General features: G+C 38.9%; 2 protein-coding genes across 2 annotated transcripts; one reads left to right on the forward strand and one right to left on the reverse strand.

Annotated features, from left to right (window-relative positions):
- Positions 1-7,432: 7,432 nt before the first annotated feature.
- LOC140236179 (patatin-like phospholipase domain-containing protein 4) lies at positions 7,433-11,251 on the reverse strand. Its single transcript, XM_072316145.1, has 4 exons — positions 11,057-11,251; positions 10,273-10,614; positions 9,372-9,437; positions 7,433-8,508 (listed from the first exon to the last, which is right to left on the reverse strand). Exons 1-4 carry the CDS (start codon positions 11,249-11,251, stop codon positions 8,140-8,142), a joined length of 972 nt encoding a protein of 323 aa, XP_072172246.1. The 3' UTR covers positions 7,433-8,139.
- A 7,961-nt stretch (positions 11,252-19,212) lies between these two features.
- On the forward strand, positions 19,213-24,340 carry LOC140236231 (patatin-like phospholipase domain-containing protein 4). Its single transcript, XM_072316196.1, has 6 exons — positions 19,213-19,320; positions 20,999-21,206; positions 22,266-22,385; positions 22,983-23,213; positions 23,483-23,548; positions 23,999-24,340. Exons 2-6 carry the CDS (start codon positions 21,021-21,023, stop codon positions 24,338-24,340), a joined length of 945 nt encoding a protein of 314 aa, XP_072172297.1. The 5' UTR covers positions 19,213-19,320; positions 20,999-21,020.
- The last annotated feature ends 1,698 nt before the right edge of the window (positions 24,341-26,038 follow it).

The following is a 26,038-nucleotide window of genomic DNA, read 5'->3' on the forward strand; positions in this document are numbered from 1 at the left end:
TGTTTTTTACCTTGTCTTTGTGTTGGATCGGTTCTCTCGCTTGGTTTTACCTGATATCCATTCTTCCTGTCGCTTTTTTCGTATACCGAGTATGTCGAAAGCTCATTATGACAACTAAATTATGTTTGTTCATGCTACAATGTCGCTGTAAGACATGGTATTTTTAGTTATGGTAAATTTGCTAAGGAAGAACAGAATAACTTGCAAAGTGGCCCTGATGTCATTTGTAGATGACTAAACCTATAAGTAATGCACTTACACTCACAGCACACAAAAGTCTTGGATTTTGTCGTAAATAGAAATGGGAAATAAAGGTTTATGATAAGATACAAAAGCATACTTGTAAACCAATCTAAAAAAATGTATATAAATTAAGATATTTGTGATTTAAACTCGACCCTGATTTGAAAAGTAAATTACATATTTCAAGTATTAGTGGTAATATGTCTCTATGTCACATTAGGAAAATAAAACAATTTCTTCAATGCAAAACGGTGAAGATTTCATATTCTACCATAAGACACCGTGCATTGTCAACTGCAGTACATCTTGGTGAATTTGCAAAAGCACACAAGGATAAGTTACCAAAACTTCAGAATAAATATGCACAAAAGTATGCACAAATAATTTTGAATGAAGACTATTATTGCATCCCAGCACAAATTGTTGCGAACGCTACAATGACAATCAGTGGGAAAACGTGTCAGATATCAATATTGTGTTCTTGGTTATAAAACTGATCATTGATTTAGTACCAACTTATTTGGAACCGCTAATAAACAAGCTTAAGATAAACTAAAGAACGCTATAAGATAAACTATATAACGCTATATTCAATAAAGTGTCCCCTCCAATTACCCTGTCCAAAGAGGGAATATAAAAGAAATTAATTTACATATGTTGGCGTTGTCTTCTACAATGCACTCCTTTGTAACATTCAGAATTGTTCGTCCCTCCGTACTTTTAAAAAGTATCGCAAATCTTTAGAATGTGACTTGATTTGATATTCTGAATATAAAATGAATAAATACAGGTAATCGAATTGCAGTATGATACCAGCTTTTTTTTCCGAAAAAGAAAAAAAAAATGTTTTTGTGATCTCTAATTCGCCAATCAGTTATTAACGCGGCCCACCGCAATGTAAACATAAGGTATATAGATCACAAATAATTCCCAGTTTATTAACCTAAAAAAAAAATGTAATCGCCGTTCTTGCTATACATCTCTTTGGCTATTCTAAATATATTTTTGTTCATGTTCAAACGATTTGAAATTTCATCACTGATGGTAGGGCTCGTTCTCTCTACATAAATACCCCCTCCCCCCCCCCCTCTCTCTCTCTGCTCAGTCGCTTCGCTCTCTCGACACGTTATTATCCTTCAAGTTTTGTCCCCCCCCCCCCCAATCCAGCCAACGAATCGACACTCCTATCTATCATCTGGAATTCACTCGATCAGAGCCTTGAAAAAGGCAAAAGTTTACAGGGCTTCAAACGTCATTAAACGAAAAATGTGTAAGCTTTTTTACAAGGATCACAAAAAGAAAATAATGTGTGTATGTGTGTGTGTGTGTGTGTGTGTGTGTGTGTGTAATCTCTAGATACCTGTCTTTCTGTCTATTTCCTGCTGTTATCTCACCTGTTCTGTTCTTTTTTTAAGGGTTTAAGCTGTAAAAGATTTGCCTCTCTACTGCAAAGGTTCCATCATTAAAAGTATAGTTGTTTTGTAGTATACCTGAAAGTGACTGAATTCCTGCTTTTTACGTAGGAGTATTGGTTGGTTGCAATCGGTGTTTACTCATCTTATTTGTTTTTGTGACATAATGTTTTTCTAACTGATTATATAATAAGCAAAAACAACAAACACACACATCCAGACAGCAAGAAAGTGAGAGATAGAGTAATGGCGCAAAAGTTTACATGGACCAAAATTGATCTGCATGGTAACTAAACGCAACGGTGATATACCCCGAAAGAGGTTCTGTATAATTATAACAATATTATACAACCTTTTTGTATGCCCCCCAAACGCGTGCAATGAGAGTTCCTATAAAGTGAATGATAATTAACGTTGCTTTTTCATATGGCGCCTTTCCACTGTGTGGAGCTTTACCAAGCACTTTACACCATAATCATTATTACTCCGGCCTCGGCAAATCTAACCTGCACTGATCAAGTATAATTCTCTGTAGGCTATACTCATAATGGGGGAGCCTTTTCTCACTCAAGCTGTCATATTTCCCTCAATGGCCACTACAACGTGAAGCTCTTTACTAGCCGGGTACATTTCTTGAGTTTGGCAAGGACACTTTTTCCAGTAGGGTATAGTCACTGCATGTTTTCTAGGTAACTGTTCGTAATTCCGAAGGTTCGCTATTTCATAGGTATGTTAATCCGAACATGAAATGATGTTTATCATTTCGAAAGTTCGTTATTCTGAAAGTTAATTATTCCTAGGTTCTTTATTCGGAAACTTCGTTATTCCGGAAGTTCATTAATCAGAAAGAAAAGTTGCCTCTATTATTCCGAAGGTTTGTTGATCCGAAGACGAAATAAAGGTCATTATTCCTCACTTTCTTTCAAACCTTAATTTATTGTTAGATAAACAACCCTCAAGAATAAAGACCCTTACTTTACTTTCAGATAAGCGAACCTTAGGAATAAAGCACCTTATTTCATTTTCTGATTAACAAAGCTTCAGAACACCACCAGTGTTAGGATTAACGAACCCCTTTTCATTTTCGGATTAACGGACATAGGTAGAGGGAGATCGTGTGTTTCGGAACAACGAATTTTTGGAATAACGAACCTAATTTCATTCCCGATTAATAAGCCTTTGTAATAACGAACATCACACATTTCTAAGGCAGAGTAAATTTCTCTTTATCAGTTTTACACTAACTATGTGGTACATACAGACTTGTTGGTTTCGGATGCATTTTTTTTTTCAAACACTTTGAAATCACTCAACTTCATACAAGGTTCAATTGGCCACAAGATGTTAGGAAATTAAGGCTAAAGTTACTCTCTCAAATTGGTTACCTATCTCGTGCATATCCTCTCTAAAGTTTCTCCAATATGACACATACCGTGAAATTTAGAGTAACACCAACTTTACAATGACTTTGGTGATCGTTTCTGCAGTAGATATGTACATTAATAGGACTTGAGTGATTATATTAATCGCATATAGATTTAGAAATCTGCAAAATGGAGTACACTCGCTCATATTGAATCTTGGAGTAAATTTGGGCACTGTGGCGTAGCGGATAGGACCCCTGCCTTTCAATCCGAGCGAGGACCCGAGTTCAAATCCGTTCTAGTGCTTATATGCTTGGTCAAGATGTTTTAACCCACAATTTCCCTTTGGATCCAGGTGTGTAAGTGGGTACTGGCAATGCTATAGGTAATGAAAATGACAGGCCCTCTTGTAGGACAGTGCAAACAAGATTCGTCTTGATGAAGAAGACCATGCTGTCACTGTTATATTACTTTTCGTAAATTTTGATTTGTCATGAGCATAGTGGTGCTTCCTGATTCGGTAATAAACAGAAGAATTAAAAAATTTGTCAATCTGACACATTTTCTCGCTTTGTTCCCTAGAAACCATCCTAAGACTCAACAACATGAGCACCCTCTCCGTTGATGGCGTTATCAATGTTACTGACGAAATGGTTTTCCTAGACACCACAATATACCCATCTGTAACCTGGCAGGTTATCGCTGTGATATGCGTAACTGTGGTGACCGTCATTTCGAATTTTGTCATTCTTTTGGCGTTCTACTACGAGCGGAAGCTACGGACGTATAGCAACTACTACATCATCAATATGACTGTGGCCGACTTCCTCGTTGGTTTAGTGTGTATGCCGATTCGCGCGACGTTTCTTCTCTTGGGCAGGACCTGGGTTTTGGGTCAACCTTTCTGTCGCGTTTTCGTCGGATTCCAGCACGCGCTGCAGGGCGTGTCGGTCTTCGGAATCGTCGTCATTTGCTTCGATCGTTTCCTAGCGACGTCGTATCCTCTGCATCATTATAAAATGAAGAACAAGCGATCGGCCATGATTGCAAACATGTTTACCTGGCTCCTTCCTTTCGCTGTCTGGCTGGGCATCGGACCGCTCTGGGACTTTATTCGACCAACCGGACGGAAAGGGGCCTCTGGCTTGTGCTATCCGAACTACACCGCCCACTTTGCAGCGAGTGTCGTCGTTGTAATCTTGAGAAGCATAATCCCATTTGTGGCTGTCACTCTGCTGTGTATTCGCATCTACTATAGCACGATGACGGCCGGCAATCTGACATCGCGGAATGATAGAAGATACTTTCACAATGAGAAGGATTCCAGCGAAGCATCCCTTTGGAGAAGTACTGCGGAGGGAAAGTCACTTGGTAACATTCGAAAGTCTAAGATGTTAGCAAGCATTAGCAACGACGTCGAAAAATCAGAGGTGATTGAAAGCGGTAAACTGGGAGATTCTCAAGAAACAGAGTGTCATGTTCATAGACATTTGCAGGGAGTGTCAGGTAATCTACAGGTCTCTTATACCAATCAGGCTTTGTGGTCACCAATAACTCCAGCTGTATTGCAAGACAGGGATGAACAATTTACAGCCGCAGCTTTCGGTCGTACACCCATAGCAGGAAACTCCGGGGCAACACCAAATCAACCAAGCAAAAGCAACACGGCACCAAAAGCGTCGAAAGGAAACAAGGCAATGCGTACCCTGACTTTTGTCGTGGTAACGTTTTTCCTGACGTGGCTTCCTGCATCTCTAACGCTGGTCCTTTACTCCTTCAATTCCTCGCTAATCTCCAGGTTGTCGTATTCTACGGAGTTGCGAGAGATAGTGCGTTGGATATCCTACAGTAACAGCACACTCAACCCTCTTGCGTACGCCCTGGCACAACCTGTACTCCGCCTGACAATTTTCAACATGTGCTGCACAAAACACATCCTCAAAGATGCTCGTCGATCGAAAAAATGAATCACATTTGATAATTTTTGTGTTATTTTCACCGTCAATTAAGAATTCTCGTTGTGCACATATGAAAATTGCTCATCATTTTGTTAGCAGCGTTATTAGGCACGTTATGTAGTACGGTACACGTGTGTAGGCCTAATAGCTGTCCGTCTTCTGCCCATATACCATCAAGAATTCATGGAAATTTCTAAATTATTCTTTGAAGAGATACTCCGTAGTAGTTTTGGTTGAGTTGGAGGATTCAGATTTTTTTTTTTTTGATATAATGTGAAACATGAGAAAGCTCTTATGAAACATTAAAGAGCATATATTCCAAGAGGAATTCAAAGTTTATTTAATGAAAATCGCTTTTGAAATGGCAGAGATATAGAAAAAAAAAGTGAAACAAAGACAGTGGTCATAATGACAGGTGGGTTTCACCTTTTATTAGAAACTCTTTGTTTTAGATATCTCCGCCTTTTCAAAACCAATTTTTGCTAAATAAACTTTGAATTCCTCTTAGAATTATATGTTGTTTCATAAGATGTTTCTATTTATCTCACAAAAAGGTGGAGACCTGAAGCCCATCTTAACCAAAACCTTATCATCCCTTAAGAACCCCTTAAAGTTCTCGAATTTGGATTTTGTCACTAAATATAGCTTAACTAAAATATGTATTCTTTATGTCACTTTGAACCTGTTGAGGACTTTATAACGAACATAAACAGAAAATGTGACAAAGAGAGAGAAAGAAATAACTCCTACAATCTGAGGCTGTGGAAGAGGCGGAAATTCCTGTCATTGATTTTATTGCCTTCAAGAACATCTCACACTTGTTTTATCCTTCGGAAACAATACAAGAAGTCATGTTAGAGATATGATATAGGCATTTCTCTCTCTCTCTCTCTCTCTCTCTCTCTCCTCAACTCCAAAGACACGCCATTCATGCCATCATTGAATGAAGTCAACTAAGAAAAAAAACTTAATAGGGACAACAACAAAAAAGAGCGAGGTCTACATGCATGACATGCAAAGGATTTTACGGTATTATATTCACGAATCATTCTTGCTTGTATTTTCTTTACTTCGCTTACTTTCACGTGATTGCTCATACAGTGCACTCCCGTTATAACGAACATGCGGTTATAACGAACTTCCGGTTACAACGAAGTAAATATTTAGGCCGCAACATTACCCACTCTATGTATTCTTATTGTTTATTTGTTCTGTTTTGACAAAATTTCGATATAACGAAAGAAAACTGCCGGTCCCGATGACTTCTTTATAACTGGAGTCCACTGCATTAAGGCAAAGATAATTTTGCAGCATAAAAAGGACTTTGCAGCTTTAAAGTTCACATAAACGTTCGACTACTACTATAGTAAGTCTTGCAAGGACCAGATGGAAAACACCTCTTGGTGTTGTGTTCGCAATCTAAGGTGTGATGAAAATGTATTCACTTTTGTGGCACTTTCACAACTGATTGGCCAATTTTGATTTGATTTATCATGCAGTCTTCGAACTTGCCTGTAGATCTTATATACCATCATGTCTAAAAAATGAGTTAAAAGAAATCAAAAGGCAGACGAAATAGGATTGCACATGTTTACAACTGCATTCTTTGTGTTTGCTCCCTTTACTTCCTATAGATAATGATAACGTATCAACTTCACTGTAAAGGTAAAATGGCGAAAGACTTATAAGCTAAGTATTATCACTTTCTATTTCTTCTGCTATCTATAAGAGCGATAAAGCCATGGAACTAATAAAGAAAAATCAGTATTTTTCATTGTGTAATGTTGGGTCGTGGAAGACAAACAAAATTGACATGATGTGACTATTGACCCTGTTATATCATCACTTACGTTTCAAAAAATCTGTATCATGTAATTATTGAATGAATATGAATTAATACAGTTTATGATTATATAGCATGGGAATCTAGATGGGAGATAGTCAAATAGAAAGCCACTCCATACACAAACTTTGATATTACAGAGTGGAATCCAAGGAAAGAGAAATAAAGGTGTGGTTTTGTTTTGTTTTTTGTTTTTTGGTGGGGGGGGGGCTCAAGATCTCTGCCTCGACAAGTAGGCGGTACACGTTATACAATGTAACTATAGTGTGAACAAAATTAATGCTGACACAATGTCATGTTTGACGAAATACCATTAAATTCTGGACGGAGGGCACGACAGTGAAGGTAAATATCGTCTATTACACTCGTCTCAATTCAGGATCTCCATCTTTACTGGTGTCTTGTTCACGTATGCAGTCTGAAACAGTTACTGCCAGCTGTTCAGGGCCCCGTTTCATAAAGGATGCTGTAGGATAGCAACTCTTGCTGGAATGACAACTTCCAATAGCAACAGCCAATCAGGAAGCTGGGTTCTTGTCGTTACCATGACAAGTGCTATTCTAGCAAGGCGTGCTATCATCTGTTTTTTATCAATGAATAATGGGGCCCAGATGCATACAGAAAGGTGTCTTTCACCAGCTTATAATGATTCTGGCAAAATGCAATCCTCGTACGAAGTGAATGGTGAGATCGCGCGCTTAAAACCGTAAACCTTTAACCGTGTAATAGTTCTTCTGTCCTTCCATAAGATATATACGTCTATCTCATCAGGCTTCGAGCGTTTCACACACACACTCTTTTATTAACCTGTTCCATGCCGAATTCTGAAATCCCATAGATTTAATACACAGGCCGACAGGTTCCCGTAGGGATTGGGTTAAGTGACTCGATCAGTAAGTCGATAGAGTTTCCTGTTTCTTTCTTCTCTTTCTTCAAGTCCTTTTTTTTTTTTCCTCCTCGTCACATTTCCGGGAACACATCCATCTGCCTAGCATTACGTTGTACATTCATTGTGGTCCAAGTCGGCCAGTCTCGCAGGGGTATCAAACTATCAATTGATTTCTTCGACATTCCGCCTTAAATCACTTTCTCATGTTCATAATAACAAATCATTTATATTGTTCTACACAACTTCTCTTCCTTATACATATCGTAAGTCAGAAGGCACAGGTCATAGCATCGGCCAATTCATTCCCTCATTTCACGGTCTGGTAAAAATCAAACTTTTTGCTTTCTGTACCGATTAATCAACTAAATTTTGGTTGCTCTACCCTGTAACGAAAACGTCTTCTCTGTCGTTGTGTGGTGTCTAATTTGTCCTATCGCAAATCTTCCACTGAGTGTACAGCTGCATATGAATCCTGCCTGGGTTCGTAGCCCTTGTTATTCGCCTCGTAAATGTGGTAAAACTTGAGGAATTTCGTGGCGTCTTCGTAGCCGTCGGCAAAGTACGTCTCCATGTACGCCTTGGGCGGCGGGTAGAGTCCGTCGCCGATACGATACATTTGCAAGGCGCTGATATCGAATCGCTGACCGCTGGTATCGACCCAACCGCAGGCGATCTTGTCGCGCATGCTCAGTCGGTTTTTCGGGTTCGGAGAGATTTTTATGAGACTTCCCGCCGGGAAATTGAAAGTGACGTCACCGGTGAAGTTTTCCTTTCGGGATAGTGTTACATCGCCGAGATACTATAAAAACAAACAAACAAACAAACAAACAAACAAACAAATTGGATATGATAAGCGCTGCAACAACGGCTGAACAAAAGTCACAGACAATAATTGATTATGATCTCGCAATAACAAAATATTCCTGGTGATACCAAAACTCACAGAATTAGCACTATGACCAATAACTTCTTAAATCATCAAAATATGACATGGTTGATATCAATCACCATTACTATCATGACCATAATCATTAGGCCTATTATGTGAATTAGTTATAGAAAATGTTTTGTGACAATAAAAAGACAAGACTACAAAGAGCGAGAAAAGCACAGACCTTATACCAAAGCACCTTCTCAATTGATGTCGTACAACTATAGTGGCAAGATATTTGAGGAACCTGACCATTCCGGATCAGATAATGTAAAATGTTCCCGGTATCCAGATCAAAACTCGTAGTGTTAGGGAACAGGTTGCGCTGTGTCTTTTGACATACAATGTAATTATAATCTTGGGCGTTCTTTGAGGGGTAGCAGACATGGCCGACAAAAACATTATATTAACCTCTTCGGCGGAGGTTAATAAACAGGTTCATTCTATTCAAATTCATGAAATTCTTCCGTCGAGATGTTTTCATTGCAACTGATTGACAAATTGCCCTACATCGACGTAAAAGCTCGTCGAGCTCGGTGGTCTAGTGGAGATGACGCCTGTCCGGTGATCAGGAGGACTTAGGTTCGAATCCTACTCGAGTATGTACGCCCATGATTTTTTATCATGGCTACTACTAAAACACTGATCAATTCAGTGCTTATTTACGTCGATGTAGGGCAATTTGTCAATCAGTTGCAAATGTTCATTCTAGTTGTATTTTTCTTTCATACCTTTCCATTGCACGAGGGTGGTGTCCAGTCTGGGAACCAGGGAACGAAAATGCTACCAAGAATAGTCTGCAAAGAAGGGGGAAAATTAAGATACGTTGCAAAAACTGTAGAAAACAAAGGTGATAGAAGAAGACTTATGAATATGGCGGATAAGAGGAACAACAGAAAAAGACGAAGAGAAGAGAGAGAGGAAGAGAGAGAGGGGGAGGAACTGAGGCGACTGTATGGAAACGAAGGAAGAGCTGAACGTGATGAAATCTTAGATCTTTAATAGGAAATGATTACAGGATAAAAGACCAGAAGGAAATGAAGTGTAAAGGTGATGACGGAGAACAGTATCATGGAAATGGGCAGAGAACTTTGTAGCGAGAAGAAGTGCTGATATTACATTTTTTTTCTGGATGCACCGGTCTTTTTATTATTTAGACAAGTACCTTGGTTACCCTCTTGGCTACAGAATATAGCGAAACTTTTCACTTCATCTTGTTATGCTGTATTTCTTGCCGGCTGATTTCTGGTATTATGGGGGTACCGACAAAAGATACCTCCTGGAAAACATTATTATGAAGTTCGACATATTATTTCAGTCGCATCGATCATTTCTGTTAGAATCATCGCTTACACTTCAACGCTACCCTCGGCAAAGGAGACCGGAGGTTCGATTTCCGCATGTCAGAGTGTTGTATACCCATGATTTTGTTTTTGTTTGTTTTGTTTGTTTGGTTTTTTTCATGGTTACTCCTAAACACTGATTGATGCAGTGACTATTTACGTCGATGTAGGGCATTTTGTCAATCAATTGCAATAACTTGGACGAGTTTAAAAACACGAACATCAAGAGATTATGTTCAAGTTTCATATGTCTACTAGGCACAATGTCACAAACAAGAAATCAACATACTTCCACGAGGTCCTCCCGACTTTCAAAGTTCGATATTTGCATCTCGTGACCGAGTGTCCATGCACGATGGCCAACCTCGAAGATTTTCGGCCCTTTGGTTCGTATACACGAGCTTGTTCCCTGGTCGACGTCGTGAACGGTGAGGGGGCTAAACTTGTCTGCCATCATGAGCCCCGTGGCTTTGACAAAGAGTTTGTTAGAAGCGAGTTCGTGCGCATTGGGCGGCAGGAGGCGCTCGAGGAGAGCCCGCAGACGACCGATGAAATCGAAACCGGGCGTGATGGCGCCGAATGGGAGCGGCGAGATCTCGTCGACGATCTCGTAGAGTCCGTAAAGTAACTCCTGCGTGGAAGCGAGAGTAAATACATTTAAGTTTAGTGTAAATTCTATTAGAGTACTGGTGTGAAGATAGAGGCCGTTTCTGCCTCGGAATGATTTTGGGGTCAAATTCTTCACCGGTCGGTTTCTCAACGATTGCATGGCCTATCATGAAAATAACTTATCAATTAGTGCACTCCCGTTATAATGAACTGTATAACACCAAAGTAAAAAATGCAGGTCCCCAAATCATCATCTATGTAATTTTGTATACTGTAGGTTACTGTTCGGTTATAACGAAATTTTGATATAACGAAAGAAACTGCCGGTCCCGAGGACGCCGTTATAACGGGAGTCGCTTGTAAACTACAAAACATCAATCCGGTATCGACCAACTAATCCATAATCTGATCTATCGCCTTTTCATGAGATGCCGCATGATTCTGAAAGTTTAGATATCACTTACTGCCAGTTTCTTGGGAGCTGTTGCCATGACAGCGGCAACGACGGCGCTCGACGAGGCTCCGCCCACTGCCTGCATCTGCGATAGGATGGGCGTGCCGTGATCAAGGAGGCACTGCGCCACGCCCAGGTTGCCAAGGCCGAAGAACGAAGCTTCGGTGAAGGAGAGGTTGAACGGCGGGTTGATATGTGACGTCATAATGCCCTTCCTATACAAACGTTAAAATTGTTATAGGAAGCAAAATTGTTACTTTCATTGGGGATGAAAACATGGACGAAAATGGAAGAGAATAATTATTGTGACATCGCAACGAAACATTCGGGGGAAGGGGATTAAGATATCGATGTGGCAAAGACGAAATAATTTTCAACGAAGACCGCGAAATACAAGCATAAGTTAACAACAAAAATTGCAACGTACCGACTAAGGGAAACGAGACATATAATTTCAATGGCGTTTTCCTCACATTTTGTGTGTGTGTGTGTGTGTGTCATTCATTGTGTGTTTGAAAGTACAATGAAATGGAATAGCCAAGATTTTCATTAAACCAAGGTGGCCTCTTGACTTCAGTGCACGCAATATTCTCCCTTGGCCCTGTTACATAAAAGTTGAGATCGCTCATAAGTCAGAAAATCAAACATAAGTCTCTGAATACTCGGTTTTGATTGGCTGGTACCAGACTTATGTTTGATTACCTGTTTTTATGTTTGATTGCATCTTTTCATGCAACAGGGCCCAGAAGGTCAATTCTTGATACCCCAGGATCGCCATGTACCCTCGTTTTTGTCACCCGTACACCGGTATCTAGAGGACTGTAAGGTTTCTATACCATCTAAAAGCATTTTGTCCACGAGTACACACTCGCCGAGCAGTAATCAAAGCTTTCAACAAGGCGAAGATCATTTTGAAATCACAATTTGGTTGCCCTACCCTATAATACGTTGAGGTAACATTAAGGAGTGTTCATCATCACTGCATGTGATATACCCTTTACGGATCTATCACAACATCTCGAAATACACCGTGCGACCTTGGTAAGCATGGCGCCGACATAATAGCCATTTTCTCGCAGACCACTCCGGTCGGGATTTTAATCGATATTATCGACCAATATTCGGTAGTAATCGCTTCACACTCCTTTAGTCTGCTGACTTCAGCTTTTGTTCTTTTATTACTGCACAGTGTCCCCTGCCACGGTTTTGATATCCGAGATGGAGCGATAAGAAAGTGATGACGGCTCTTTTCGAATTGTACCTTTCGTCAGTTTCTCCGTCTTGATAAGCCCTGAATCTACACAATTAAACCATCATCCGGCTGATCGTTTGGCGAGACGGTCGATACGTCATTCAAACGGTCGACATTCGAAACGGATGCGGTTACGTCCAGTTTCTCAGTATCTTTTACCGTGATGGTATAAGTCTGATGCGCTCAACAGTTTGTTCTATAATATCAACCCATAGATGTCATCTTTGTATCAAGTAATGCAATATAGGATGATGAAGGTAGACATCGTGTGTACATCAACTCAGAAAAAGAACGGACAATACAGAAACCACTGTAGCATCTTGACTGAAAATATATGATATTTGTAACAAACCAAACGATTGGAGCATAATTATTATTTCGAAGTTTCGCCTCGACTAGACAAAAATGATTTACAACACACAAGTTTGACATCGGCAGTGGATTAAATTTGTGAAGGTCTGTTTTGTTCCCTTTTCAAAATATCATTCCCGGTTAGATAGTAAAAAAAAAAGTAATACTGTACACCAGGTAAAGATGGGAAAAATATAAAAAACACATGTAAATACAAAACACCCCTATAGCATGATAGTGGAATGATCCCAAGATCATTACGTAAAACCTTCCAAAAATTATAAAACTTGGTTTGACTGTGAAATATTATAGTGCGTATACATTATGTAGCAATTAATAGCCCTCACGCCTTTCTTGTCCTTACTGTAGGCCCTGTGTTGTTGCTTGTTTTATAAGTTATTAAATGTTCTACAATTTAAAGCAATGCAATAATTCAACGTGCACATCTGTGAGCAAGGCGTGGGTTTCGTGGAGAGTGATAACCTTGAACACTAATTTTCTACAAATCAAACACCATTAAGACATCTAGATCCACAACTCCACCTTATATGTTACGTAATACTGCAATGACACACGTTTTTAATGGGAACAGTGCTGCGGAATCTCCCCCCCCCCCATGACAAGTTTTGCAAACTTTATTTCCACGCGTCGGAGCTGTTTATGATAATTATGACAACATTATTGAAATCCACCGCGTAAAGTCGTAAAATCCTGCACATTCACTTCTTACCTCACCGTAGTGCCCGTCTTTTGAAAAAGAAACCTTAGAGCTGCTACTCTTCTATTCCGTGCGTCATTCAAGGAGACCAAGAGATGAGCCTGTCTTGTTTGAGTTCGTTCCAAAGGTCGGTGCTCTGGTGTTCCCTGCAGTTTTATTCTCTCACACTATAATATGGTCGCAGTCGACCCATTCACAGAAGTTCCTAGTCGCGAGCATTGGCGAGAAAAACGATTGCACGATTGCGATATTTTCACCATGTGCGTACCTACACACGCATCACGAATGAGGTGTCAATAAACCACACATCCTGAACCTGAAAGGTTGAAAATGTATGTTGTATATATGCCTAATATCTGCACAAGACCGTTGAGGAAATAATTCTTTTGATGGAACACTTCTTAGCAGTATCGCTCACCCCTCGATCTGGGAGTCCGAGTGGCAATGAAGGCGAGGGGGACAAATGGCGTTATTTTGAAGTCGAGTGCTAAGCTGAATGTGTAAATACTGTTTGGGGGATCCGCATAGCCGGGGGCAAGTTGTATTTCTATTGTACACTGCAAAAACACTCATCCCTCAGCATTCAGAGCATATTGGAAAGAATCGTCGAAGCTGCCACCCCACCCTCCTATTCTCACGACGCTTTCTGTCCCTAGTCTGATAGTACAGACCCATTTTGTACAATGTAAGTTTTCTTAACTACTTGTTGGAGCATGAAATTGTTGGAAGAGAGTTCAATTTATTTTTTTTAATTCAATAGTTTATTTACTTCCATCATCAAAAAAGAAAAAGACAACATGATTCAAAATGGTACAAGTTGTAGATTTCTCTTTCATTCGCCTGATAAGGACTTTTTTTTCAAATACAATGTAAAGTATAAGCACGAATGATGACATAAAAACAGAAACAATGCACTTTGTCATGGCAACAAAAATAGTAAATAATCATAACGATGGAAAACAGTGTTCTACTAAAAAGCCAAGCTTGTAAGACATGGAATGCTGGAATAAAACAACGACAGCACCAATTTGTTATACCAATAAAATATATTCTGTTGATGGAGCTCCCGCTCAACATATACATGCAGCAGTATATCAGAGTTGCTCACAAGATTTTTTTTTTGGAAAACTAGAAGGAAAATAAGTGCATAAAGTTGGTTTTGTTTTGTTTTTTGCATTCCTTGATCGTTCTGCTTATAAGTTATCTTCAATACATAAAAGTAATGTAGCTTCCTTTCAAGAATGTGCCTCTACGTCGACTTTGATAGACCTACACCGAAATCATGAATGATGAGCCCTGGTGAGACCATTTCCGTCCAAGACATCCCACTAATGCATTTCAAACGCTCCACGTGCTATCTTGAACTACCTTTATGCCTTTAACGCTGTAAGGATATAAAACGCAATAAGGATACAAAATTATGCCTCGAAGAACACAGACACTAAACAATGAAATTTAGTATGAAAAGGGATGCGTTTGTCTGTGTGAGACAACTCACCTTCCTGGTATGCTAATATAGAACTGACTTCCCACTGGCTGCCCTATCCAGATAAAAATTGACTGAATTGACAGACTAGGCTAGATCGTCCCGAACAAGGGATCAATCCAGGTTACGTGCTGCCTCGCTCGGAATGCGTTGCGTCTCCTTAGCAACGGCACACGCCGAAGACCCGCCATAACCTGGCACACAACTCGGATCGTTTGTCCCTGGAGAGCGGTTGACCTATTAAATCACAACAGAGAACGGGGAGGATCAAGGAGCATATAAAAAAAAAGACACCTGCTCGTCCAAGGCTTGCTATTAGATCTTCTCTTCATCATTACATCGATTCACAATACGTTGGTTTTTACATCTTAGCCAGCTGCAATGATACTCCAATATCAAGTCAATACGTGTTAATGAATGAAGATATTGCCAACCGCTGCGCGCTGGTTTGAAGTGTCCATATCAAGCTTGCTATCTGAAAAAAAAAAGTTCAGTATGAGGCCTCTCCCTTTTCCTGTTTTATTCACTCCCTGTGTCCGTTTCATGAAAGTCATATGAAAGACGGAAGACTTTATAAAATGGGTTTTACTTCTCTCTGAGAGTCTCTTATACCTACTATGAGCGACTTTGGCCATTCTACGTAAGACATGTAAGATTTATGTTAAAGACTTTAATGTGATGAGTTCATGAAACGGACCCCCTGTTTAATGCCCTCTCTCATTCACTCTTAACTTTTTAAAAATAAATATCTATCTCTCTGTCTGTGTCTTTTTGTTTGTCTGTCTGTCTCTATCTCTGCCAATTTCAATATCTATCTATCATTCTATCTGTTTACAACAATGTTTTTCTCTCTAATACATTTATGTGATGATGATTTCATTATGATCATAATAATACTATTATTCCCTTTCTTTCTCTGTCTTCCTCTCTCTCTCTTTCTCTCTCTCCCTGTCTTTCTCTGTTTTGTTCAATTTTGTCTCATTTTCCTTGTCCCACATGACGTAACACTACAAGATTATTATTTTCATCTTTTTGTCCGAGTTGCCATTGTTGCATTTCGATTTTATATTTGTCAAACATCCGACCATTCACAGCTTTGGTAGAAAAGAAAGTTTGCATTTAACTACTATCAATATAACAAACAAAAGCTGAATAAAAGTTTTATGCATTTTCATCATGAAGATGCATTTTCGAAGTTAATAACTCTGACAAAGATGATGAGAAAGATCTAGTACATAAAATCACCATAGCTAACTCAGGAAATGGCAGACATAATTTTGAAATGTCTTTGTATCAATAGCAAAGGTATCTTTTTTTCAATCTGGTTGCTGTTGTACGATGAGAAGAAAGTGTGCATTTCTTTTCTTGTCTTTCCTATACATCAGTTTGACAGAGACAACAAGAGTGTTAATGCCATATTCGATTACAAAGCATTATCTGTCGACTTTCAATTGTATCATGATTTCTCATTGTTTCTCTGTTTTGGCTAAGTTTTCGACACTGAATCTTGGTTTGATTGAAGAAAAAATGATTTATTGCAATCCATTACATTTCATGCAAACACATTTAAATTCGTGCGCAAAATATATCACATTGAAAGATTCAACTCTCTTTAATACAGCTTTCACATATTCAGTATGCGTATTCGGACATTTCAACATCAAAACTCGTCTAGACAGCAAACAATTCCATAAGCTCTTAATTGAACTGGCGTTAAGAAATGAGTTGTACAAATCACATAATTGCCAGCAGGCGCTTATGAAATCAAAGAATGTGGCAACTTGAGCATGGAACTGCTGCTATCAGGGCGAACAAAATCCTGGTACAAATCCCAGACGTATATAACATCCCTGAACAAGAATCTGTGATCATTAATTTGTCTCTTTAACCCCGCTCTCTGCCAATGAGTCAAATGTGCATAAATTTCACTATGCAAACCAATGGATAGGAGATTATTGTGGCACTCAGAGGATTAATTGACTCAGGCTTGAGAGAAGACTGATATGCTCACAGCACCCATAGGGCCATGTGTTAACAATACTGTAAAGAAATGAATATAATTATGGACTATTAATATACCGATGAACATAAGAGATTAATGGACAAATAAGATGGATTGTTAGATAAATCAATAATCCAGTAGGTATTGTATCCAAAATCTATGTAGTCATGGGTTATATGAGATCTCTGAAAAATATGAAGAGTTTGTTTGCAAAAACCGATAAGTCCATTTTTGAAGATTTTGAAGTACGGTCTCTGTAATAAAGTACAAAATAATACCTTTTAAATGATATATTGGTCACTACATATAAATGTACATTTTGGAAGTTATGGTCAAAAGAATCACAAATTTTCTTGTTATTCTCTTTATTTTTTTTAACCTTTAATCGCAAATATCTCCATTTGGCAAATATGGACTTATAGATTTTTGCAAACAAACCCTTCAAATATATAATTATTATGAACATGTAACGTTTATAACGCAACATGCTATTCACGACACTGTTTGAGATCTTGCAGACCCAGTGGCTCTATGATTATGTCACAATAATGTTTCAAACTACTGCTCCCTGTATGTAAAACATGACGTGAAAAAAAAAAAAAACATAATAACTGCATATAGCCAGAGCAGCTTTCACGAGAAGTGCTATCGATTTACACACGAACTTTGGGCTCAATAAAAGTTCTGAATACTTGCATGAATTTGTATATCCTACATGACATCTTGAGCGTAAATGCTGGGTTATCAAACTTATGTGATCCGATAAACAGGTAGTGGTGTATTATTTTAATAGTAATTTTCTCTGGCCTCCTATGCCTAAAGGAAACGGAGCGTCTAATTACTGTGCTACAAGGCTTGTACGGTGGTTCCGTTGGGTAAGCCTCATGAATAGGGTATAAACCGAAGGGGTACCTTGCTTGTCTGTTTGTTCGCTCCTTGAACAGATACATAAAATCGAACAAAGAAAGAGCTGGTTGTGATTTTAGAGAGAAGCTAAAGAAAGAGATTTGGAGGTGAGTTCTGTTTGAGCTGTGCCGTTTACAATTGTCTTCCATTTTCGTTCTCCCCTCCCCCCCCCCCCCCACTCCCTTCTCTTTTTCGATGTTATGGACGCCATGCCTTTGTGTATATCTGTGTGCCTCTGTTGGTTCTACGTCTGCTCTGTGTCAATAGGTCGCGGTGCTGCGCTGAGGTTTCATATAGGCTTAAAGGTCGAATTCCTCAATATTACCCAGCATTGAGGAGAGTTTTGAGCAGAAAAGGTGTTATTGTGATCATGCCGTGGAAAATTCAGACTTCCCTCAAGCACTAATAGCAAATGAGAGGCATTGAATATTTTATTAAGAGTAAACAAAGACTGAATAGTATATAATAGTGTGTATTTCTTCTTTTGAAACAAACAATCGAATATAGTGTGAATTCAGCCTTTTTCACTTCGCATAAGGCTCTTTGAAAAAAAAAAGAGACTTTAAAAATGCAAACATACACAATTTCACATACGGTGGTCGATTATAACGATTTCAAAATCTTCAAAGACATGTTTTGTTTTGTTTTGTTTTGTTTGGGTTTTTTTTTTGGGGGGGGGTATCGAAGTACGAAAGATACCTATATGCTCTCGAACGAAGGTGAGAATATAAAAATGGATAAGGGTGAAACTGAAATATTCATAAGTGTAGGGAAAAGTGTGATTAGGTGTCATAGTTTTCAGCGTGGCAAATATCGAGCTCTAAAGTTTTGGTGGGTTTTTTTCCAATCTCCATCTCCATAAATACCCTTCAATGATGTTTTGTTTTGACTGTCTTTTAACCTGTGAGTTTTTTAACTTGTGAGACTTGAAACGAGAGCCTATTTAATGGACGTTCCACGAGCAGAAGAAAATACTATAAGTGAGTGTATTTTGACACCTATATCCCTCCTTTAATGCCGCACGCAACGCAGCGTCAATCATGCATGGATCAAAGCTATCTCGGTTCAGACACGGTGAGGCAAAATCACGGCAACCGACTCGAACGAGCCCCGAACCCTCCGGCAACATCCCAGGACCAGGAGTTTCACTCTGGCAGTCGGTGTAGAATGTCATCGTTCACATTGGTATAACACTATATAATTGAGGACAGATATTTCATTTCGATATATACATGGCGACCACATAATCCTTTGACTAAAGGGCAACAGGTGATTATACAAATATTGACCGTGCTCGTCTAAAGCTGTCGCTGCAAATATAAATCAGAAGGCCCGCGCGGATATAGTATGTGAGATAGTTCGTCGTGTTTGTATATCTTCTTCCTACAGTGCGAAATATTGTGCAATGACAAAGGATATAATATCGCCCGGGTGCTCAGGTTCGCGGGCGTAGCAACGGATGATTCTATAGCGTCCGTTTCCCGGGAGACCGACGCGGTAGTGAATAGTGACTGGCGGACTGTGATTGACCTGCGTTTTAGATATTCTTTCAACGCGAGGTATGTGTACATCAATTTACGTGGTGTTTAGTGTGTTTATACTCTATAAAGATAGTGTATACTGCTAGGCAAATGGAAAATGTCGGTGTCCATTTTATTGACCGAGTGACTCATAATCAGAAGCACGTGACGAACATAGTAGGCCCTAATTCCTAGTATCTATTATCGAGATCATCATTACATTTTCTTTCAAGAGAGGCATGCATATGTATGGGCCATTCACCAGTCCTTGCAAACAAGAACAATTGTAAATCATACCATTTCGCTTCATGCTGGAAGTTACTGATCCACTGTTTTAAGAAAAAAAAAATGGAACTGATATTGTTTCCCTGTAAGTGTTTCTGCTACTGAGTGCACTTATAATCACAATACACGCTTAAAACCAATTACCTATCAGTTCCAATCTATGTAGGCCCATAGCCTTTCGTCTACTGTCACGGCAACATGTAGGCCTACCACTTAAAGGAAAATTGATAATGTACGTTGTTACGATAGATTAGTCAGAGGATGGCAAATTAGAATATACATTAATATATATATTTTTATGATGATCCTACTACAGAATAATTAATGACAATTTCAGTGATAAATTGTCAATACGTTTGATTTGATTTGATTTGATTTATTCACAAAATGCGCATACATTCATTATATACAAACATGCACATAGTTTGTACATGGAATATGTTATAATCACATTTTGTCTGGATTGTCAGATGCTATAAAAAGCTTGACTGGGACGTCAAGTAGGGACAACTTATAGACATAATTTCGTATATAAACATCATTTTTCTTTTAAAAAGTGTATTATGCATGCACGTTCAATGGATTCATGGACAGGGAAATGAGAGAGAAGAGAGAAAGGAAGAAAAATAAAGAGGGAAACTAAGAAGATGGGAATAACTTCATGACGATTAAAGGTATACAAATTAAAAAATTTAGGCAACATTCAAAGTCTCGTTACGTGCTGACAAAATAAGCCCATGAACCTGGGGGTGCAGGTAAGAACCATGCAACTGGGATTGCTTCATCATCCTCCTTGTATAACTGCTACAGTATACTGATAACATTGATGAAAACCATGACATTACTGTGATAAAATAAATAAGATACAAGATTATTTTTTTATTTTTTCTCTAAGAAAAACATTCTGGTTTGCTTGGTTGTAATGGTATAAGGCAATTACCAATGGTAGGCTATCCGTTGATTATAAGAAGAAAGCCGGAGAAAACAAACAATATACTTCAAATTTGATATCCCTGATCTTGTGCTGTAATGTTCTCCATATTTTTGTCATAGCTTTTAAAGAAAAGTATCAACATCAGTCTGCTTCTGGACAATATAATATTGTATGAATGAATACGTCTCAAGAGGGGATTAGCACTGTAGGCCTTTCTGCACTCTATAAGAAAAATAAGTTCAACTTTGCATCTTTACACCATTGTCACATTGAGAGAATTTTTACAAGTGCAACTTTGTACCTTTCAGGACAGGAATGTGCAAAGTTGCACCTCAAAGATGACCCCATTGTGATAAACGGGTCTTAAAAGTGAAAATTTGTACCAGTAAAGGTTGAACCTGTTTTTTCTTCTTTTGTATATAAAGTGTGTTCTTTTTCATCAATTTGTCCCGATACCTCAAACAATAAAAACTTTACCACCTGAATTGTGAATCGCAGAACTAGATCCATCCAACCCACCATGGAACGTGGCCCGTATCGACTGTGCTTTTCGGGGAATTCCTTCTTGGGTCTGTACGACATCGGCACGGCCGTGTGCATTCTCGACCACGGCAAACGAGTGGTCAACGAGGTGGCCAGCTACGGGGGAGTCTCGGCCGGGGTGATCGCTGCTGCCATCATGGTTTCCGCACCGGAACGTCTCTTGGTGATTGTTTGATTTAGTCTTATTTCTGTATTTATTACAAAGTGAACATAACGTTATAAAAAAAAAAAAGCGGTCAAAAATATTTATACATTGGGAAAATGCATGGAGGCCTACCAATCATACAATAAGCGTAAATCGCAGTAATTCATGAACTACTGGCAAATTATTCATTATTCAAATCATTGTGATACACATACATTATTATTTCATTACAAGCGCATGTATAATAATAATAGATTCATTCAAACATACGTACACGCACGCATACTTACATCATACATCACAGTATGCAGAATCCTTAGACTTAGCGGCGCATAGTACATTAAAAGATTGTTGCGCTAGATATTGATTCTATAGTAATCGTTTGGCGTCGTTTGGGGGTACTTACTTCTCTCTCTCGTTATAAAAAAAAACACCAAACAAAACATGCCTACATTATCATTAGCTCAAAGCAATTACATTCATGATATTCATATACACAAACCAGTAAGGGGATTGAGAAGCAATATCAATGGGTCTAAATTTACAGTTTAAGGACGTTAAGGTTAAGGACGTTATCAGGATATTGTTATATCATGCTAAACACGCAAAAAAAAAAAAGCTTCAAAAGTTAAAAACTTTGTAATTGATTTTGTTCTGGTTGATTGGCTTCAGTATTTGTCTAAAGTTGATTTTGTTTCAGTGGAAATTCTACGTAATTAAATTTCTGATCCTTTTAAATACAATAAAATGCAGCATAACATGATAGAGTAAGTTAAAGGACAAGTTGTCAAGGTTGAAAGGTTATCTTTCCAGGATGATATTTACTCATGCTATGGTTGCATGTTTTCAGTTCCATATCCTAGAAAAGTGGCACTTGCCAAGTGTTTGCGTGATTATGTGTCCGCGGGGAATGAGAATTCCGAGACGTATAAAGTCATGCTCATGGAAATGCAAATGAATCTTTCCTATGTATACCAAACGAAAGATGATCAACAATTCCATGGAATGATTTTTTTTTTTCAATTTTGACTCGTGTTGTGAGATGATGTGTTCTTATTTCTGTCTTTGTTTTTGCAGCAATACTTCGAAGCTGTAACATCGCTGTCAACCCGTATCCACAGTCTTCCCCAGGGTGCAATGACCCCTGGGTTTGACCTGATGCAGGAACTACGTCACATATTGTACACAATATTAAAGGTAAGGTTTAACACTGTACTCTCGAAACTGTCCATGCGGTTGATAAAAAAATATGTAGAACCTAAGTCCATGGTTTGATATTTTCCAAATTCATCTGAATGTCATGTTTGCTTAATTGTGTTGGTAAGAAATCATGCATTATCACACATGCTGTAAACATGTCCACGTGATGCATGGGCCAATGATTAAATCGGACATGATAGCCACAATGCAATATGTGTTTTCGGTTTGTTTGTTTGTTTTTGTTTTTTTTTTTTGGGGGGGGGTTATTCTAAAAGTGAATAATTTTTCTTTTTGCCCACAGTAAAATCACTTTTTACTCTGATGTTTAAAATGTTACGAGACAAGGCTGGAAAATGAAAATGGCTGGATCCTCGCTGAAGATTCTACCTTACATCAATAAGACCACTATATCACCACTGTTATAATATCATTATTTCAACCTTTCTTATACTCTCAGATCGGAATAGCTAATTTACAAAGAGGTCGTTTTTTGATTCAGCAAATCATACTATATCCGTTGCAGACTAAATGGCAACTTATGTCGAATTTCTAGCATAACCAATCACCAGATGTCGCTGCACTTTTCCTTTAAAGGAGGACTGCCATACGGTCTGCTCAAATCGACTCCATGTCCCACTGCAAGAGCTCGTGACGACAGACGACATTCCCGTGCACATGCGCAGAAGAGATGAGACCCTGGAGCAGGAACTTCAGCCTCTCAGACCGCCCGTCAAAACGGATATCGTGAGGCTTGCTGGGAAGGATTTCAAATTCGGGCAGAAGCACGTTGTCACAGAATTCTCAACTAAGGCTGCGTTGATTGAGGTATGTGGACCAAAATTTTCCCATTGTTATCTGTAGGCTATCACATTCTTGTTCTGTTTGATTGTCAATAAATTCAGATTTATGAATGTTTGATTCTGCGGTAAAACTCAACCCCAATTTGTATATAAATGTAATTATCATAAAGACAATGGAGGTCTCTATGCATTATGTATAATCAGAGAGTGAAACTGTGTCGTCTTGAAGCTAATGTGACATATTATTTTGTCTTTGCTAAGCTCATTTTCTATTATTATACTTCATCCTTCCAGACGTTGGTGGCAGCTGTCTTTTACCCGTCATTGCCATCTTCGACCCCGCCGCAGATCATGGGAAAGGTGAATATGAAATCTCGAGTCGTCTGCTATTACTTTGCATTTTCAAACCTTAAAAATCACAGGAAGTTCGTAATATCAATATGCAAAATTAGGCCCTTCAGAACCAATATAAGCAGAGGAAGAATAACGTATTGAAGTAACTTCAATTTGAGCCATCACAAACTGGTATGATATTATTAGACTTTTCAAAATAATCTCCACAAACTGACAAAGCAAAGAGTGTAAGCGATCTCTCGCATCATTTTGCAATGCATCATGTGTTTAAGTGTGCATGTGTGCATGTGTGTGTGTTTTTGTTGTTGTTGTTGTTGCTGCTGTTGTTGTTTTTGTGGGGTGTATGAACAGATAGTGATGGAGTACTGGTGTCATAACACATCACCATCAGGTGATAAAGATCGTTTTGCATCAACGTCATTTCAGCGTCATTTTGCTACTTTTTTTAACGGGCAGTATTACATCGATGTCACAGCGCTGTCTGGTACACCTCGGGATGGCGCCGATTGCGCCTTCCCACCAGCGGGTCACGTGATCATGGTGGCGCCGAACAAGGCGGCCGGATACGCCAAGACGCCGGACAACCTCACACTCGGTCTGCGCGACATCAGCCGAGAGAACCACCAGGCCCAGCCTCAGCACATGTTCCGGCTCGGTGACGGACTCTATCCGCCGCGCAAGGAGGAGATGGAGAAGCGGTTCCTGGACGGCGTGCAGGAAGCAAAGGAGTTTCTTCGGAAATTCCGAATGTACGATGAAGGACATGATAGCTTCCCATATAAGAGCACGATATACTGATGCCACCAAGGGTTTTATCTCTATTCTGTGCGGCGAACTTGTGAAGATTCGCCATCCACCTTTCTTCAAAAATACCGTGAAAGGATATGACACGTAGATACACAAACAGTGCATGCTCGTCGACGCATAATATCCACAGTCACATTATGCTCTCACCCTGCTAGGGATTGGTCAATTTATGACATATAAACATTATTTCTGTGTTGTATGCTTCATTTATTTCTCCACCGTACAGCAATACAAGAAAAAACTTCACTTTGATATCTGTGCGTCGATAATAGAAATATCACTGATATCGTGTTTCATGTTCGAGTTTATCATTTGTGTGACAGCGTGTGTGGATGAGGAGGGGCGGGGTGCCAGATAGTGTACCCTAGACGGAGCAACTGTCTTCTCTCGAAATCTTCATTTTGTTTTTCCTTTTCAAGGGAGTATTTCAGAATTTTTGACAATAATTTTAGCAAAATTTAACAGAAACAACGGGTGGGTGGAATCTTTTTGTTATTATCAGCCCAGACGTGTTATAGTGTGAATTATGGCATCTTTTCTGTTCAGCATGTGCGTAATCTTATTAATTCGTAAAAGGATATGTGTTATTTCACGTGTATCTTCCTCTCGATTGGGTTTGTATTTCTATATGAAGAAAGAAAAATGTATAGCATCCACTTATTTTGTGCCCATTGCTGCTCCAATATAGACAGCTTCCAGGTTCGCAATCAAACACGGACGAAATATTGTGGGTGCTGCATTTCCGTCAGTATATCATTTGCTGACACTTTTTTTTTCTTCAACCATAATGTTTTCATCATTAGAAGCTTTTTGATATTATAAGGACTATCATGGAAGTGCACGTTTCACCACTTAATGGTTCAAGAATGGCACGTATGTATGGCTACATGAATGATAAGCAAGATCTGCGGTGCCTCTAGGGGGAAAATGCTTATAAGAAGATGCAAGAATTTAAAAGACCTCCAAAACTCCCTTAAGTTCTCGTTTGTGCGTCGGTCATTGGAGTCATTTGGAAGACAGTGTCATTTGCAACGCAGTATAATACTTTGAACGTTTATCAAGAACTGGTCACCCGTTCCAAGATTTCACTTTCAAATTCTGGGCTGAGCTCTGTTTATGTCGCGAATTTTGTATAAAACAATGCAATAGGACTTGAGATATCATGCGTTGTCTGTCCCTTGGCATTTTAGGTCGTCACCAAACAATTTTAGTTGTGTATTCAGGGAGGAGCAAATAAAGCAATTCATTATTTTTTGTTCCGTCCTACTTTATCAATGAACATTATGCCGTTAACGTTCTGAAGTCAACAAAGGCAAACTATTTTGTTGATATTTTGCTAAATGGTGACTCTGTCCAACCCAACTCAAATAAAAGAGGAAATCTACCATTTTTTTTTTAATGAATAGTGTCTTCCTGTGCAGTGCATCTCAATCGTTAATTATTTGCAAATAATCACAACTCCCGGTGATATTAGTTGATTTGTAAGAAGTGTATTTTTCATACCAAAATTTTAATCTAATCTAAAATGATAACATCTAGTGATACACAATGATTGTGTGCGTAATAAGGTGTTTGAATAAATGTGTGTGATTTCTGATATACTAATCGATGTGCAGATTATATGGTTTCATTGTCGTTAAGATCATCTGTGACTTTTTCTTTTAATTTCAAAAGAAGCGATTATGCTGT

The sequence above is a fragment of the Diadema setosum genome, chromosome 12 (genome assembly GCF_964275005.1).
Source record: "Diadema setosum chromosome 12, eeDiaSeto1, whole genome shotgun sequence".
Taxonomy (NCBI): domain Eukaryota; kingdom Metazoa; phylum Echinodermata; class Echinoidea; order Diadematoida; family Diadematidae; genus Diadema; species Diadema setosum.